Source organism: Myodes glareolus, chromosome 2 (assembly GCF_982192425.1).
Source record: "Myodes glareolus chromosome 2, mMyoGla1.1, whole genome shotgun sequence".
Taxonomy (NCBI): domain Eukaryota; kingdom Metazoa; phylum Chordata; class Mammalia; order Rodentia; family Cricetidae; genus Myodes; species Myodes glareolus.
In genome coordinates this window covers 44,023,600-44,040,061 of record NC_142027.1, presented here as the reverse complement: position 1 = coordinate 44,040,061, position 16,462 = coordinate 44,023,600, and the positions used below count along the sequence as shown (strand labels likewise).

The following is a 16,462-nucleotide window of genomic DNA, read 5'->3' as shown; positions in this document are numbered from 1 at the left end:
TTGACTTGGTAAACTGTCCTGCAGGCTCTAACCACAATGATAAAACCCCTCGGAGGATGCAAAATTAGATGTTCAGTGGAAAAATAAAGTGAAAAGAACTATGTTTATAAGTACTTATTTAAAATTTAAAATAAGGTTTTTAAAAAGCAAGCAGCTGAGAAACTCAATAACTTTAAATGTTTCACCATTCGAAAGCTTTATTTTAAAAATTACTTTCAAGATATTGTTCAGCAATGGTTTGTTCCTTTGCAATCCAATTTGTCAGACGTGTTCCTTTTCACATTAGTTTCGGGACCTATGCACTATGTGCTCATATTGGTTTTGCTGTCAAAACAGTTGTCTTACTTGAAATGTATGTTTACTGTGACTTTATCTCAGCCTCTTTGAGATTGTGCCTTCTAGTTTAGAGAAACTAAGTTCTGAGATGAGTGTACCCAGTAAATTACAGGATAGCAGTTTCTCCTGGGAAAAGCGCCCTTCCCCTCCCCTCTTACCTGGTGACAATCTGGAATATGATAGTTAGAGCCAGGCCAGCAATGGACAGGGCACAACCAATGTTGGACAATATGTCTAAGGATTTCGGGTACTGATAATCCTTTTTGAAAGTCTGAAAAAATAATGTGAACATAGATTTTTAAATAAACTGGCCTAAGCCCTTAAAATATTAATATAAGTCAGTATTGTAGAATTACACTGGCTAAAATAACAAACTAGATGCCAAATATACCTTCTTTTATATAAAGCCCCCTGTACAGGGAAACTTGACCATTGGCAGGCTTAAGGAAGGGAGAATGGGCCTATAGAAAAACATAAAGGAAAAAAAAAAACAACCAAAAAAAAAAAAAAGAAAAACATAAAGGACTGAAGAGCAATCTCTTTCCCACTTATCAGCAAGAACAGCAACTTGGACAGCTCCAGTGGAAAACATTCTCAGAAATCAAAGTGGCCTACATATGGCCAGGTATGTATTAAACGGTTCCTCTCCATATGAACCTCACTCTTAGTTCATCCCATGGGATGCACCCATTTCTCTTTCATACGTATGCACCCTTTCCATGCGTAAAAACACGGTGCTAACCTAAATTTGTCTATTTCTATCCCAAGACCACATTGCAAACAACAACAAACTGTAACTTATTTATTTATTTATTTATTTATTTATTTATTTATTTATTTACTGTGTAGCTTTGGAGCCTGTCCTGGAACTCTCTCTGTAGACCGTGCTGGCCTTGAACTCACAGAGGTCCGCTTGTCTCTCCCTCCAAGAGCTGCGATTAAAGGTGTGCATTTCTTTCTAACATGTTCCTTTTTACACCTACCACTTCATTCATTCCCTGCATTTCCCAATTTTATCTGAATTTATGATCTACATAAATTATATCTCCTATATAAATTGCACATTCTTACCATCAATACTGCGAAATTGGTTGTGTGGTTGCAGCGGCAACCAAGGAACCCTTCAGGGCTCTCAGTTTTTTGGCAGCCATGTGTGTCCCAGTCATTTGTAGAAACATTCCAGTAGACACAGGCATAAGAGTGAAGCTGGAATTCTCTTTTGTCATACTGTGAATTGATGACATATTCAATGCTTAATTGGACAGAAAAAAATCTAATAGGATAAGATAGTCCTAAGAGAAATAAGTGCATATTAAATAGCATTAATGTCTTCTCTGTAGACTGAAGGAAGAGCCAGGGCATAAGAAGTCAGGTGTGGTAGCATACAGCTAGAATCCAAGTACATATGAAGATGAGGCTGCAGGACTGCTCCAAATTCATGACCACCTAGAGCTATATAGTGATAGTTTGTTTCAAAAACAAACAAAACAACCAGCCAATCAAAGAAAGTGTATAACGATATAAATCAAATTAATTTACTTTCTACTTAGATTGTCAGAAATTTGGATAAGATTTAAATAATTTCTTTAAAAGGCTTTTCAGAGACTTTCTGTAGAGTTTTTCTTACTTTATACCATAGCTATTTTTTTAACTTATTAATTTTACATTAATATTTTACATCCTGACTGCAGCTTCCCCTCCCTCTTTTCCCACTCCCCCCCCCCCCCGCAGCACTCCTCCAACCCCCCATCTACCCCTCCTTACTATTACTTCAGATAAGGGCCCCCCCCCCCCCCCCCCCCACCACCAGGGGCTTAAGCAAAGCATGGCATATCAAGATGCCCTAAGACAATCACCTCCCCCTGTATTCAGGCTGGGAAAAGCAATCCAGCAAGAGGAATAGGCTCCCAAGAGGCAGCCAAAGCTTCTATTCCCATTGCCTCGAGTCCCACAAATAGACCAAGTTACACAACTGTCACATATATACAGAGGGCCTAGGTTAAAAACAAGGACATCAGGAAATTTGAAGGCAAATGGGTAGAACTAGAAAAAAAAATCACCCTGAGTGAGGTAACCTAGACCCAGAAAGACAAACATGGTATGTACACACTTGTAAGTGGATATTAGCTGTAAAGAATAACAGGTCACAATCCACAGACACAGAGAGGTTTCAAGGGGGGACACATGGATCTCCCAGGGATGGGGCAATACGAGATCTCATGGTTGGGGCAGGTAGGCATGGGAACTTGAGGAATCAAATCGGGGAGTGGGCAGAGAGGGGGAGGGCAGAGAGTGATGACTGGAAAAGGGGCTTGGGTCAGGTAAAAGGCTGATGAAAGGGAAACTCCCATGAGTCTACAGGGATGGCCCCAGCTAAGACTCCTGGTGGCAGTGGATACGTAGCATGAACTGGCCATCTCCTATGATAAGATTTGCGACCACGCTGAGTGACTGATGGAAACCGATTCAGAGACCCACGGCCAAACACTGGGCTGCACTCAGGAGTGCTGCTGAAGAGATGGAAGAGGGACTGTGGGACCAGAGACCTTAGGGACGTCAGAGGAAAACCAACAGAAAGGGGTAGTCTGGCTCATGGTAACTCTCACAGACTGAACCAACAACCAGGGAGCCTGCATGGAACCATAGAACTCTTTTATCTAAAATATCTCCAGTTTTGTAATTATCTCCAGATTTTTTTTAAAATTCCATTAAGGGGGAAACTTACCGCAGGATTAAATACCATTTCCACAGAAACATCTGGGACTTGATCACTTGAATTGATTTTGCCTGAGATAATTTTTTGACTAAAATCTGATGTAGCAGTGAAAGTTTTTGATTGGAAAAGTTTGTGGTTTTGGTACACTACAAAACCACATGAATTTTTATCTGTGGAGAAAAATACACATTAATATTCAACAAATGTACCTGGTAGTTATCAAAAATAAAATTTTCAAGTCATTGTGGAACTGCATGGTTGCTTCATCTTTGAGTAAGGTACAACAAAAAATAGTTCAGCAGCTGAACTTTTATTTGATTGCAATATAGTATGGTAATATTACAGTAGGGGTTGATTATAGTTGGTATAGGGTTGGGGGTTGGGGGAAATTTTATAGGCTCAGTGATATCTTTAAAAAAAGGCAAAATTGGATGGAATAATAAAAGCGAGTAATAGAGTGATTACTTGTGAGTTATTATTTATAGGCAATTACATTGGTATAGATTCTTGTATATTGATACAAAGTTAAATTATATTGAATATTATATCCATGCATGCTTCTACCTCTGCTTAAAACATTTTTATATATTGATATATATTTATCATATTGCAATGTACATTTCTACCTCTGATCAGGATACTTGCACATTGTTTACATTTTGAGGTCATTGTCCTCATTTGTTGCATAGTTTTTTATTGTATAATATTCTAATATGAAGTCTTAGTCTTTAAGTTAAATAGGTATTAAGGAGTATAGATCAATAGTCATCTATGTTTGTCATATTTATAGTTAGACTAATCAGGTTCTTTAGATACACAGAGATTATATTCTGCATAGATAGGTAATCTTCAACCACTTCAAAGAGCTGTAGAATATGGCATTTAAATAACTTAGGATTCTGTTGAAGTGAGACACAACTGCTCCTGGCAGCACCAATCTATTCCTGAGAAAATGTTGATAACCGAAAACACTCCACTTGGAGCTTGTTTTCTTCTTGGCAAAACTGGCCTTTGGGCAAAGAAATGCCCATGCCTCAATCACTGACAAAATACATGATATTTGGAAATGGATAAGCAGTACTGTGAAATCTTGCCAAGACAGGATAAGATGGCTTTGAAAAATTTCCTGTCTCTGAAAATGGTATGTCAATAATTCTAGGCCTTAGCCAAAGTTGGTTGCTTCAATGTTGCAAATGAGACTTTGGGTGATTGCTCAGGTAGCCAGTGGTCTCTGTCATTTGTTTCACATTTTGGAAGTTGCTTGATTGCATTTCCTGCTTACTCAAGTAATATTATTTCCCTTCTCAGATCTTTGGTGGAGTTGAAGACTAGATAGTTATAGTAACTTTCCTCTCATGACTTGGCCAAGTTATTTATTATAGAAGACTTAAACTAGTTAGGATAGGATAATTATTGAATATATTTATTCTTATTGTAGATAATTTTGTATTAGGCTTAGAACTCTCTTATTTAAACAAAACGGGGAGGTGCTATAGGAAGTCTTACAGCTGGTGGTTATCCGCCCACTGAGGCGTGGCCTCTTATTCTATATATGCCGATGTAGAGTATGCATCCGGCCTCTTTTCTGGCCTCTTTGTTCCGGTTGTGGGATTTGCTTTCTGATCTTTGTTCAAACAGAGGATTCTGATTTGTAAGTCTACCCCTAAATAAATAACCATCTATTTCTAAAAAAAAAAAGAATTTAGAAAAAAATTACTTTTCTTCATATCTATTTTTCTATCATCCCTTTCATTGAACATATATGTCTGTATATGTCTATATAAATAAAGTTTAAGTTTCCCACAATGAACAATGAATTTTCCTACAGTAATCTTTGAATTTTCCCACAACAACAACTCCACCTGGTTGCTATGACATCATGATGCTGATAGCACTACTACAAGACCTGTTTTGGGTACCAGCTGCTCAAGATGGTTCCGACTTGGTTAGCTGAAATGGTGCACTTTTTTTTTTTACAACATTCTAGCCAGAACTCCAAATAGAAACCCCAGAAAAACCCTACCAAATACTCAGAGACTATCTGCAATTATACCAGATAGTAATCTTGGAACTTAACCATCATTTTACTTTAACAGGATCCCATAAAAAGAACATCACCCTCATGGCAGCTGGAAATAATTTTAGAAGATGATGATCCCTCTCCCAACAAAGTTTGTCCTCAGGGTTAGGGATATCATATATATATATATATATATAATTATATTATATATATTATATAATATATATATCTCATTACTGTACACAGCCATTGTTTCATAACTACCTGCACAAGTCAAGCCATGAGAACTGTGTGTCTCTTTTGGGTTGGTCATCAGGACAGTCTCTAGGCCTTCTGATCTAGTAAATTTTAGGATCCCATCTAAATAAATACCTTAACCCATGTCCAAGAGGCAGGGATGCTTCACAGAGTTGAAGAGGAGTGTCAATAGACAGGCTTGTTGAATTTCCCTATTCTATTTATGAGCATTAGATCATATTCTTTGTCCAATCACATTTCCACATGTACATCTATGCTTCAATTATAGACAAATATGCAATTAAGGCTCCATGAAAACTCAAAGGATGGAGTTCAGAGAGCTTTGGAAGAGTAGAGCATGTGGAGGTTCCCAAGTGTGATACACTCCCAGAGAGGGTATAGAAACTCTGCACCCCTTCACTCAGACCTCATCCTGTTCTTATTTCAATATGTATCCTTTGTAATAAGCTAATCGATGTGTCTACCTGAGTTATATGAGTTGCTAAAGCAAATTAAACCCAAGAAGAAGATTATGAAAATCCTAGTTTATAACTGGTCAATCATAAGTGAAGACTAAATTCTCTGGAGCTTGTGATTGGCAGTGTGTGGGTGGGTGGGGGAGGGAGAAAGAGAATCTTGGCATACAGACCTATGTTGCAAGCCTGTGGTAGATATAATTAATATATGTAACCCATGGTTGACTAATTGCTAATTTTCCTTTGATAAATTTCTTCTTGAAGTTTACTTTTCTTATCTCCTATGTGGGGAGACAAATTTCTACCTATTCTTCCTCATTTATAAACATGTCACATTTTTGCAGTAAGATATGGGTAGACCTAGCCTTTGGTGTTTCCTCCATAAGCACAACACTGAACAAGAAATAGCAAAAGGTTACTGTCTGTCAAGATGGCTGTGCCTCCAAAAGCTTCCATGAGGTCTGCCTGACATTTGATGACAGCAGGGCATGTGTCTTAGGTCACGAGACAAATTTGAAGGAAGCTTTGTGGGAGGACTTGGCAAGGGCACCCCTCACCATCTCTGCTCCAACAATCATCAGCTATCTGAGAGGCTGGAGCGCTACTGTGAAAACTTGTTGTAGGAGGCTACTTGTTTGTTTCCTGGCTGCCCAGACTCCCAAAATAACCATACAGAAACTATATTATTTAAATCATTGCTTGGCCTATTAGCACTAACTTCTTATTGGCTAGCTTTTAAATCTTAATTTAACCCATTTCCATTATTTTATATTTTACCACAAGTCTCGTGGCCTACTGGCAAGGTTCCAGCATGTGTTTCGGTCATGGCTCCATGGTTTCTCTCTGCCTCTGCCTCCTTTCTCCCAGCATTCAGTTTAGTTTTCCCTGCCTAGCTATACTCTATCCTATCACAGGCCTAAGACAGTTTCTTTTTTAACCAAAGATATTCACAGAATACAGAGGGGGAAATCCCACACCAGAACATCAGAGAATAAAGCCGGCTGTTCATGAGGGCCCTGTAGTGTTGTAATCACGAAAGTTGTGCCTACCTGGCCATGGCACTGGTCAAACAGAACTAGCTGAGGAACAGTTCTTAACGTTTACACAGTTGCTAGGCACAGGAAGCATAGCAGAAGAAATAATAGAAAGTATACATCTTTTGGTGTGTGTGTGTGTGTGTGTGTGTGTGTGTGTGTAGAATACTCACACATCTGTATGTGAGTGCACACACCTGTGCAAACATGCAGGCCCGAAAAGGATACTAGGTGTCCTGCTCTATCTCTCTCTGCATTACTTCTTGAGACACGGTCTCCTAGTGAAACTGGAGCTGGTCTAATGGTTAACAAGTTCCAGAATTCCTCTTGTCCCCTCATCTCCTGGCTTTTTACATGGGTATTGGGGATCCAAACTCAGGTCCTCATGCACACAAAGAAAATGCTCTTACCCATTGATCCAGATCCCCAGCTCCCCAAAGTATATTTTAGCAGAAGAATTGCAAAGATTGTACTCTTTCTTTCTTAAGTGATTTGACAAAAATGACAGCCATGAAATGTGCCTATCCCACCATGTGACTTGAGAAGACAGGCAAGGCTCTGATGGCCTCTTGGTCACTGCTTCGTCAATTATTCTTCTCTACCTCTCCCAGGGAGGAAATGTATGGCTTTCTCACATCCTTCACAGCAAACTGTCCTCACCAATTTTTCCCCTCCCGGATACTGGATGACAAAATTAGTCCCATTTTTATTTTATTTTGTAGGAATAGCTATTTTAATCCTTCAAAACAAATTTATATTTATGATTTCTAAAAGTAAGACTAGACTTTTCCAACCCTTAGCACTTACATGTATTATAGTCTTCTAAGCCAAACACAGATGCTGGGGAAGAGAGTTAAGTTTTCTCAGGGATGCACTTCCTGACATGCTACCCAGTCACAAGTACTCAGCTGTAAACACACCTACATACAAGCAATACTAAATGGACTTTGTAGTTTGTGTATGCGTGCATGTGTGTGTGTGTGTGTGTGTACACACCATTACACACAAGTTAATAATTTGACAGAAAGCAGGGAGGGGACACAGGAGGAGTTGAAGGGAGATAAGAAAGGGTTGGAAGCCAATCATTTAAATACAGTACTAAAACATGAAAGTCTCAAAAAAACTTTTTAAATGTAAATAAAAATTAAAAAAGCAAAATACAGAGTTCCTGCTCACTCCTCCCCTCAGTGCTATATTATTTTGAGCATGTTACAAATCATAAGTTTTTACAAATACTTAGATTTATTAGAATAACGTGTTCACATCTTGTGTATTTTCAAGTCTCCACATGTTCAGCTATTCCTTTCCATGCCTCCTCCTTCTTCTATCCACTTTGGTAGATGCTTGTTTCATTGTCTTTCATGCAATTAATTTTCCACTTTGTTGACCAAACCTAGCATTTGTTAATTTATAATTTTATTCACTTATAACCTCATGCTTACTCATCCTTACTCCTACCTTTCTTTATTTTACTTTTATGCTTCTTCAGATGAGTGTAAGGGTCTTATAGAAACACAGGTTTGTATGCCTAGTGCTAATATTTCAATCTGTTACTCTCCAATGTGTTTTTAGAATGAAGAGAGATTCTCTCTCACATAAAATAGTGGAATTGATATTACTGTAATATATTTGAACCTAAAAACACTCAAACAAAATTATTAGGTATAAATCTAAGCAAGGATTAATCTCCCTTCATGGATTTCAAGTAAGTAATCCCTTGAATTTAAGTGTGTTTACAAAACAATGCAGAAAAAGGTTCGAGACATACTTTTCCCGGTTTTAAGCAAGATCTGAAGTTCAGTCTGTTCGTTTGGATTGAGTCTGTCTGCAGTTTTATCAATGGATGTTCCACCAGAAACTAGAGAACCACTCGATCCTACAAGAAAGGGGAAAGTAGACTTTTAAATACCCGCATTTTGGTGACCCAGGAACTGCTTGTGATTGACAATGGACTCTTCTTTACTGTTACAAGTGCAGGAGACCAACAGCTTACCTTTCTGTACGGAGAAAAGAACACTTGACCCTGCATCATCGCCTCGTGTAACTGACTGGATTGCTATGTTAGGTTCCACTATTGTTTCATCACCCAGAGAAAAGGAGTAAGACTCCATTTGCTCAATAAGCCTGCACAGAATGAAACATAACAACTCAACATTTTGTCATAAACTCAGAGATGTGTTGTTTTCCTCATTACTTTAGAAAAGGCGTGAGCACTAAACATGCAGTCATGGTGACATGCCAATTAACTATACACGTGTGCATTTGTGTGTGTGTTTATCTAATTATGTACCTGCTTTTCTTCATCAGAGTCTTATTTTATCTCAAGTACTTTTTAAAATGTTATGATGATTACCCCACAAGTTTTGTGCCACCATTGTATTAGCATGTTTTTGCAGGCAGGACAGCATTGTAGATCAGAGAGTTTGCGGCTGGTTTGATATTTAGGTTTCTCCTTTGGTAGTATGCAGACTAACTTCCTGGACCAAAGATGTTAGCACGTAGGTGTGAAGGCTCTATGTAGACACAAGCTCAACTTCTCCATGGTCAGTGAGTTTTGTAGATACTGTCTTCAGCAATGGAGCTTTGCCTTCAGTTTGTGGAGAGCAACCTATAGTATTGGCAATAGCCTGGATTGTTTAGGAATTCCCATAGTACCCCATTTGGGCAACAACTTAACTAGACATAACCTATTCCTGATAAAGGATGCTTCATTTGATGGTAAGAATTTGTAGGAGTAACCAACCATGACCTAATTTGACTTAAGGCCCACTCCACAAGATAGAACTCATATCCGACACTGCTTAGATGAGCAAGAACCTGAGACAAGATAGCTTAGGTTCCTAGGGTAAAATCAAATACTATAGCTTTAAAAGCAAACAGAAAGATATAACAATATTGTAACTCCTAATGACATTCTTCTGTAGTCATAGATCAGAACCTTTCTCAGCCATCATCAGAGAAGCTTTCCCCTACAGCAGATGAGAAGAAATGCAGAGACTCATAGCCAGACATGATGCAAAGGGAGAGACCTTGGAACACTCACTCAGCCCTAAGTGGGATGTCTCTGTCAAATCCCTCCTCTCAGGGTTCAGGGAATCCCACAGAAGATGAGGCAGGAAGAATGCCCTTTGAGTACACATTTTGGCTTTCAGTCAGTATGAGGCAGCCAATCTGAGGAGGCAGTCAGAGGACAGGATGCCCCTTTGGTCTGAGCATTGGTCGAGGTAAGAACTCTAGCGGCTGGCTGCTCTGCTTCTCTGATCCTTCAGCTTTCACCCTCTGATAGCTGATTCCGAGTTTTTATTATTAAGAATTTGTACTACAAGACAGTTTTACATCTCAAATTAGCCAACTAAGGTTATATTAACCTTCAATATAACAACAAGGATCCAGAGTTATAGATCAGCCTTTGCAACCAGTGTTCAAAAGGAGAGATGAAAACCTAATCCCGTTGGCTGCACCATATTACAGTCGCCAGCACAAACCCTAGCCAGAGCCTCAGAGCTCTGGCTACTTGGGCATTCTGCTCCTCCCAGTTTAGAAGAGGAGAGTGCACATTCTACGATGACGATGTGATGGGGTTGAAGCTGGGCTGGACGCAGTCTTTCTTCCCCACCGTTCTTCCCCCATTTACTTTCATCTTTTCTCATTTTCACTTTTCCCTCAAATGAACAGATTAGATGGGGAATTCAGAAGTGGAGGGACATACAAGGAAAGCTAGGAGTAACCGAAGAGAGAAGCAGAACTGAGATGGGTGCCTGAGCCCTGGCTCAGGAAGAGACCCTTGCTCCAAGGCCTAGCTCAAGACATGGGAGTTTGTTCACCCAGGCTTGCCCTGAGCAAATTTAATTTCCTTCCCTTGAAAGAGGGAGAAGAAAGGGAGATCATCATTGGAAGTTTAGGGGCACAGCTTCCCCTCAGTTTCTACGGGGGGTTGGTTTCAGCGCCTGTGGTTTACATGGTAGAAGGCAAACTGATAGAGCCCACTCAGAAAATGATGGGCTGGAAACAGAGAGTGAGGTGAGGGGATGTGGAGACTGGTTGCACAGCTTTGGGAAGATAATGAGTGAAATCTATGCCCTGGCAAAGCTGAAGCATGCATGGATAGCCTATATATGGTGGTTTTGTGGAACTCGTCCACACTGGGTTTCATGGTCTAAGTTGATGAGGACGACTTACCAGGTGTCATCCTCAAGATGACACCAGATCTCATTACAGGTGGTTGTGAGCCACCATGTGGTTGCTGGGAATTGAATTCGGGACCTTTGGTAGAGCAGGCAAAGCTCTTAGCCGCTAAGCCATAGTTCAGTGTAATCTATATTTTGAGGTTTATTTCTCCTCTAACCACCTTTGTTTGAAGCCATTAGGATGTTATACATAAATTATACAAGATTATCTTTTTATCCATATATGAGCCAGTAAATGCATAATTGTTTCTTAGCAAGGTATTGCCACCTATGTCATAACCTATAAAATTATCAGATAAATCCTACATTTTTTTCTTCTTTCTTACTAAGCACATCCACCCCCCCATCCCCACCCCTTCCTCTAGCAATAATCTGCTACCACAGATCCTTCTCTGACTGGTGGGGGAAAACTTTCTCTGTCTTTCATTTCTATTTTCACTGAACATAGACTTTGGAGCTCATGGATACCTCCTTCCGCACTTTAGAAAAAAAGAGGTACCCTCAGCCCCAGGAGAAGGATCCATCTTCCTCTGAAGTCATGAACTATACCAGTCCAACCATTGACATGACTTCTGCCCCATTTCTCAGAACTGTGATCTTTCGAGTTCACAGTCTCACCTGTACCCTTTCTACTCTGAGGGTGCAACCCCAAGTAGACGTTGGCTGTGCTCAGTTAGGAACTGAGAGTTACGTGGAAGAATTTCCCTTAGGGACATGTGGTCAGACAAATAATGTTTCTGTACAGAATGCTGATTGTCCACAATACCAAAAGACTTGATATAACCTAAAATCTACCAGAGGCTTGGTTAGGTAAAAGTTTACTTACCACTGTAATGGTCAAGTGTTAAAAAGTGTTTATGTATGTGGGCATGTATGTACACATGTGTGGAAAGTACAGGGGCATGTCATGAATGTGGAGGACCTGTGAGGGCACTTCCAGGAAGAATTAACCAAAGGGGGAAAGACTCTCTGTTAGAGTGGGCAGCCCCTCCCCCGAGGCAGCCCAGGTATGAAGAGGTTGGTGGCGAAGGGAGCGCTGCTTGCTTGTCTCCACCTTGCTGGCGAAGGCATCTGCTTTGCTGTAGCTGCCACCATTCTGTGTTGACATCAGAGCACAGCTTCTTAAGCCTTTCAGGTGAACCGAAGGCCAGCAGTTCTCCACGAATCCTCCAGGCCTTCAGGACTACCAAGGTACCAACCTCGCAAACTGAGCAGCTACTGGCTTCTCAGCCTCTGTAGTGTCTTATGTAAGTCAGTCCAATAAATACATGTCTGTAACACATATTCATTCTGTCAGCTCTGCTCCTCCAGTGAGCCCTAGTATACTCGTACGATGCAGTAATCTGAAATTATGGTGTACATGTATAGATACTCATATTTTTAAAATGTTCTAAGCTATCAAAGAATAGGTTAATATATTATGCAATTACTTGAGTGCATGAGAAAATATTTGGAGCATGTGCTAATGAATTAATAAAGGCTTCAAAAGAATTTATTCAAAAAATTAATAAAAGTTTTAAAGAATTACCCATTGTGTATTTTCTTATTTTTCTGAAAGAAGCACATGTAAATGTAAAGGGGGGGTTAAAAGTATATTTTAGTGAGGGCCTCTGTGAATAAAGAAGATTTTTAATATAAATATCGAATAAAAAGTAATCAGGAACATAGTCTTAATAAGAGGAAACAAAGGAGGGGAGTTAGATTCCTTTCTTTCTTTCTTTCTTTCTTTCTTTCTTCCTTCCTTCCTTCCTTCCTTCCTTCCTTCCTTCCTTCCTTTCTTTCTTCCTTTCTTTCTTTTTTTTTTTTTTGAAGTAGTTGTAGAAAAACTGGAAAGAGCTTATCAGACAGCTGAGGTGTGGGTTGGAGGCTGACAGTAGGCTGCATCTTATGCTCGGCTGCTTCCTGCAGCACTGTGCATTGAGAAGGGAATGGGAGGGGCACCTTTGTGCGAAGCAGCTGCTTTGACCACACCAGACCCAGGTGAAGGGAATAAGCTGCAATCTGAATTTTTTCTCCTAGGCCGTGACCCCCTGGAACCAAGAGGTAACACACATCACTCTATGTAGGAACAAGATAGCATGGGAAGTCCAAGATTTTCTCTTAATGCCCAAAGTGTCAGGCAGTTACTGCACCCAAGAGATGTAGACCCTCCATTTGTGTTTTAACCTGAAAAAGGTAAGTGATACTCCCCAAACTTTGTTCCAAACGGTTGCTTACGTGGAAAAGGACTTGTCTTCATCAATCATGGCGGCTTTTTGGAAAACTTCTTCACTGGCATCCAGAAGCTGACTCACTGTGGTTATAGCGATTCTTTTTGCCTGCGAGGGAGAAGGCACGTCACAGAAGACATGTGTCATGCATAACCATCACTATGATCATGAGGACTTATCGTGGTAGCAAAGAGCATGACTAGCATGATAATCCAAAGGAAAACACTATTAAATCGAAGTTCCAATTTATTTAACCTATGTAAAATAAAAGAAAGAGCCAAGATAAGAAATAAAAGCATAAATGAAGGTGGTGAAGCAGAGGTTTAGGATTTTGAATTTGAATTCATGATAAGATCATTTACAAAGCCCCTTTCAGCCATAAGAACAAAAGAAAAAGCGCTTGGGAAAAGTAGACTCAAATACCACTGCAGGCCTGCCTGTCCAGACATCAGAGCTCACAATACATAGCTCACATAGCATAACTTATCAGTTGTGCTTAACGTAACTATCAGTAAAGTTTTCTTTAGTTTCTTATAATTGAAAACTCTGGAGTGCATCAGAGAGATAGTGTCTTGGCATTTCATTTCTGTCTTTACTGACTAATTTTTCTATAAACTTTACAGTTGGAAGTACATATCTTTTGAATTATGTCTTCCATTACTTTATTACTTAAAATCTACTTCTCAAAGGACCTTTGGTAGTTAAAACAACTTTCAAAAGAAGATATATATATATATATGTATATATATATATATATATATATACATATATATATATATATTGAGTATACTTCTGGCTTTTATGTTTCAGAATTTAGCAGGTCATGACATTAGACATGTAAACTCGGTTTAAGATTCCTTAGGAAGCCAAATGTAGGGAGCAGCCAGGATGTCGCCTTGGCGAGATAGTGCCAGCAGTCCTACAGCCTTTGATGCTGCCATCCAGGTCAGTGTGCTTGGAGCCTTGTTTGCATTTCAGAGACTTGGTTTCCTGACCTGTCCTGTGGCCTTGGGCCCTAGCAGAATGGCATCAACCAATCAGCATTCAAGCCTCTCCACTGTTTAAAAGCAGCTGCCTCTGGGCTCTGCTTCCTCTCTGGCCTTTTCTTCCTCTCTGGCCTTTTCTCTCTCTCTGGCTTCCTCTCTCTAGGTTCTCTAGGTTCTCTCTGGCTTCCTCTCTCTAGGTTCTCTAGGTTCTCTCTGGCTTCCTCTCTCTCTAAGCTCTCTCTAATCTTTCTCTCGTAAGCTCTCTCTAAGCTCTCTCTCTAAGCTCTCTCTAAGCTCTCTCTCTGGCTTCCTGCTCTCTCTGTCCTTTCTCTCTCTTCCCTTCCCCCAATTTTCCTCAATCGAGTGCTCCGAATAAAGACGTGATAGGGAAGGAATTCTCGTTTTCGTGGCGTTCATTCCTGCTGGTCAGGAAGCGCGCCGCAGCCAAAGACCAACCTGCGAGTATGCTTGGCACAAAGAGCAAGCAGAGCTTAAGGTGCAATTCATAGCAAGGGTCTAGGAAAGCTATCTCTTTGGGAAAGAACATGTATATCAGAGTCTAACACAACTGTCAAACTGTATACAATAAAGCTAGAGACTTGTTCATTCCAGAATTTTCTGGGATATTTAACATAATAACAATCATGTCAGTTCCAGAGAATGATTAGAAAGGAGCCCTTGTTCAATTTCTTTGAGCATCTTCCAGAAGGTGTACTCTACCCAATGGTCTTAACTTAAATGCCATCCACATCATAGGCTAAGGAGGAGAATTTTGGATGTCCCTCCCCATTCTAAAACGTTTGGAGTCAAGCCCAAGGCCCTGCACGGACTAATGAAACACCATCAACAGACCACCACCCCAGCTTTCTCTTAAACTTTAAAATCTTGAGTTTTACCTGCTGCTCAGCCCTTCTGCTTTCATTGAAGATTTGTCCAACCACTCTAGTAGCAGACGTGATGTTCGCAGGAGTTAATATACTGGCATTAGCTGTTAAAATCTGGGCTTCTGAAGAAATGGTCTTAGATTCTGTGGTGATGTTGTCTATCTGTTTAAAAATGTTTTTTTTCAGAGTCTAATTTATACAAGTATTCTTAAACATTTTTCAAATGACTGCAGTTGAATGAGCTGAAATTTGGCTGAGTCTCAACCTCCTGAGCATCACACCCTCCCACTTTTTCTTGTTTACTTCTTTATTTGAATAAACAACACAGTTCACAAAGAGCAGGGATTTCATTTTCCACTACCGGCTTGGATTCTATCGAGCCTAACAAACTGCTATAGTCATGTTGTGTAGCTGGGGTCAACATGGATGGGTGGAATGAACTTAGTTTTACACTAGATGGCACCATCACTTCACAAATCAAGCCAGCACTCACTTGTAAGGAGTCAAGACAAATTCTATCAGCAGACAGAAAACAAAACAAAACAAACAACAAAGCAAAGACGGTTGACTTCACAGCTAAGTCTCTGTCACGTGCTTTCACTGTGCTCGGTGATTAAAGGTGTGATCATATACAACGCATAATGGGAAAGGGCTCTGTAAACTGTGCTCCCTCATAACAAAGACTAGGAGACGCTTAACCCAAGTTCACACAGCATGGAAGTTGCGGAGATGAGAGTCAAACACTGGTTTCTCAGATTCCAGAATCTGACCTCTTTCTTTCAGGGTGTGTGATAAACAGCTACCTGCACATCCTATTTCCCTTCCCCAACCCACCCACAATCTGCCCATCTGTGATTAGGGAGTTGGTGTGATTGGCTCCCTGTGGATTTTAAATCCAACAGTAGTAGCTTTGTCACAGCTTGGTAGTGGTCCCTGGCCAAAGCATTTCATCCCTCATAGCTGCACTATTTCTCACTTATATTTGTCTGTGGTGTTTATAGATTAAACATGAGTTAGAAAACTTGGCAGTATTCATTAAATGTTTTAAATGATAGGCAACTACCCAATTAACCAAAGGGTTTTTTTTTTGTTTGTTTGTTTTTTTTTTTTACTTTTTTCAGGGTGTTACAATTATACATAAGTGATTTACTCAGCACTAAAACACATTGAATTTTTATTTTGGTCTTTTCCCTTATGCTAAAGATTTGCAAATGTGCTGTAGCTCCTTGGTTCTGACAGACAGCAAATCACAGATTCTAGTCTTCCAAAAGATGGTGAGGATGAACAACTGACAACTTTAGAGTGTGTTACATTGGTCAATCATGGTGTCGAGTAGATTGGGTGAATTAAATACATCTTAAACTCACAGTGGGCGT

The 16,462-nt window shown here is 39.9% G+C and overlaps 1 protein-coding gene across 1 annotated transcript in view; it reads right to left on the bottom strand.

Moving 5' to 3' along the window:
• The window catches only part of Adgrg7 (adhesion G protein-coupled receptor G7), a 59,568-nt gene that overhangs the window by 21,063 nt on the left and 22,043 nt on the right, over positions 1–16,462 (bottom strand). The window contains exons 5-11 of the mRNA XM_048422952.3: positions 15,099–15,248; positions 13,224–13,324; positions 8,813–8,943; positions 8,588–8,695; positions 3,062–3,222; positions 1,408–1,563; positions 495–607 (exon numbers count right to left, since the gene is read on the bottom strand). Coding sequence (XP_048278909.1) covers positions 495–607; positions 1,408–1,563; positions 3,062–3,222; positions 8,588–8,695; positions 8,813–8,943; positions 13,224–13,324; positions 15,099–15,248 — 920 coding nt within the window. The remainder of the gene's footprint in view (positions 1–494; positions 608–1,407; positions 1,564–3,061; positions 3,223–8,587; positions 8,696–8,812; positions 8,944–13,223; positions 13,325–15,098; positions 15,249–16,462) is intronic.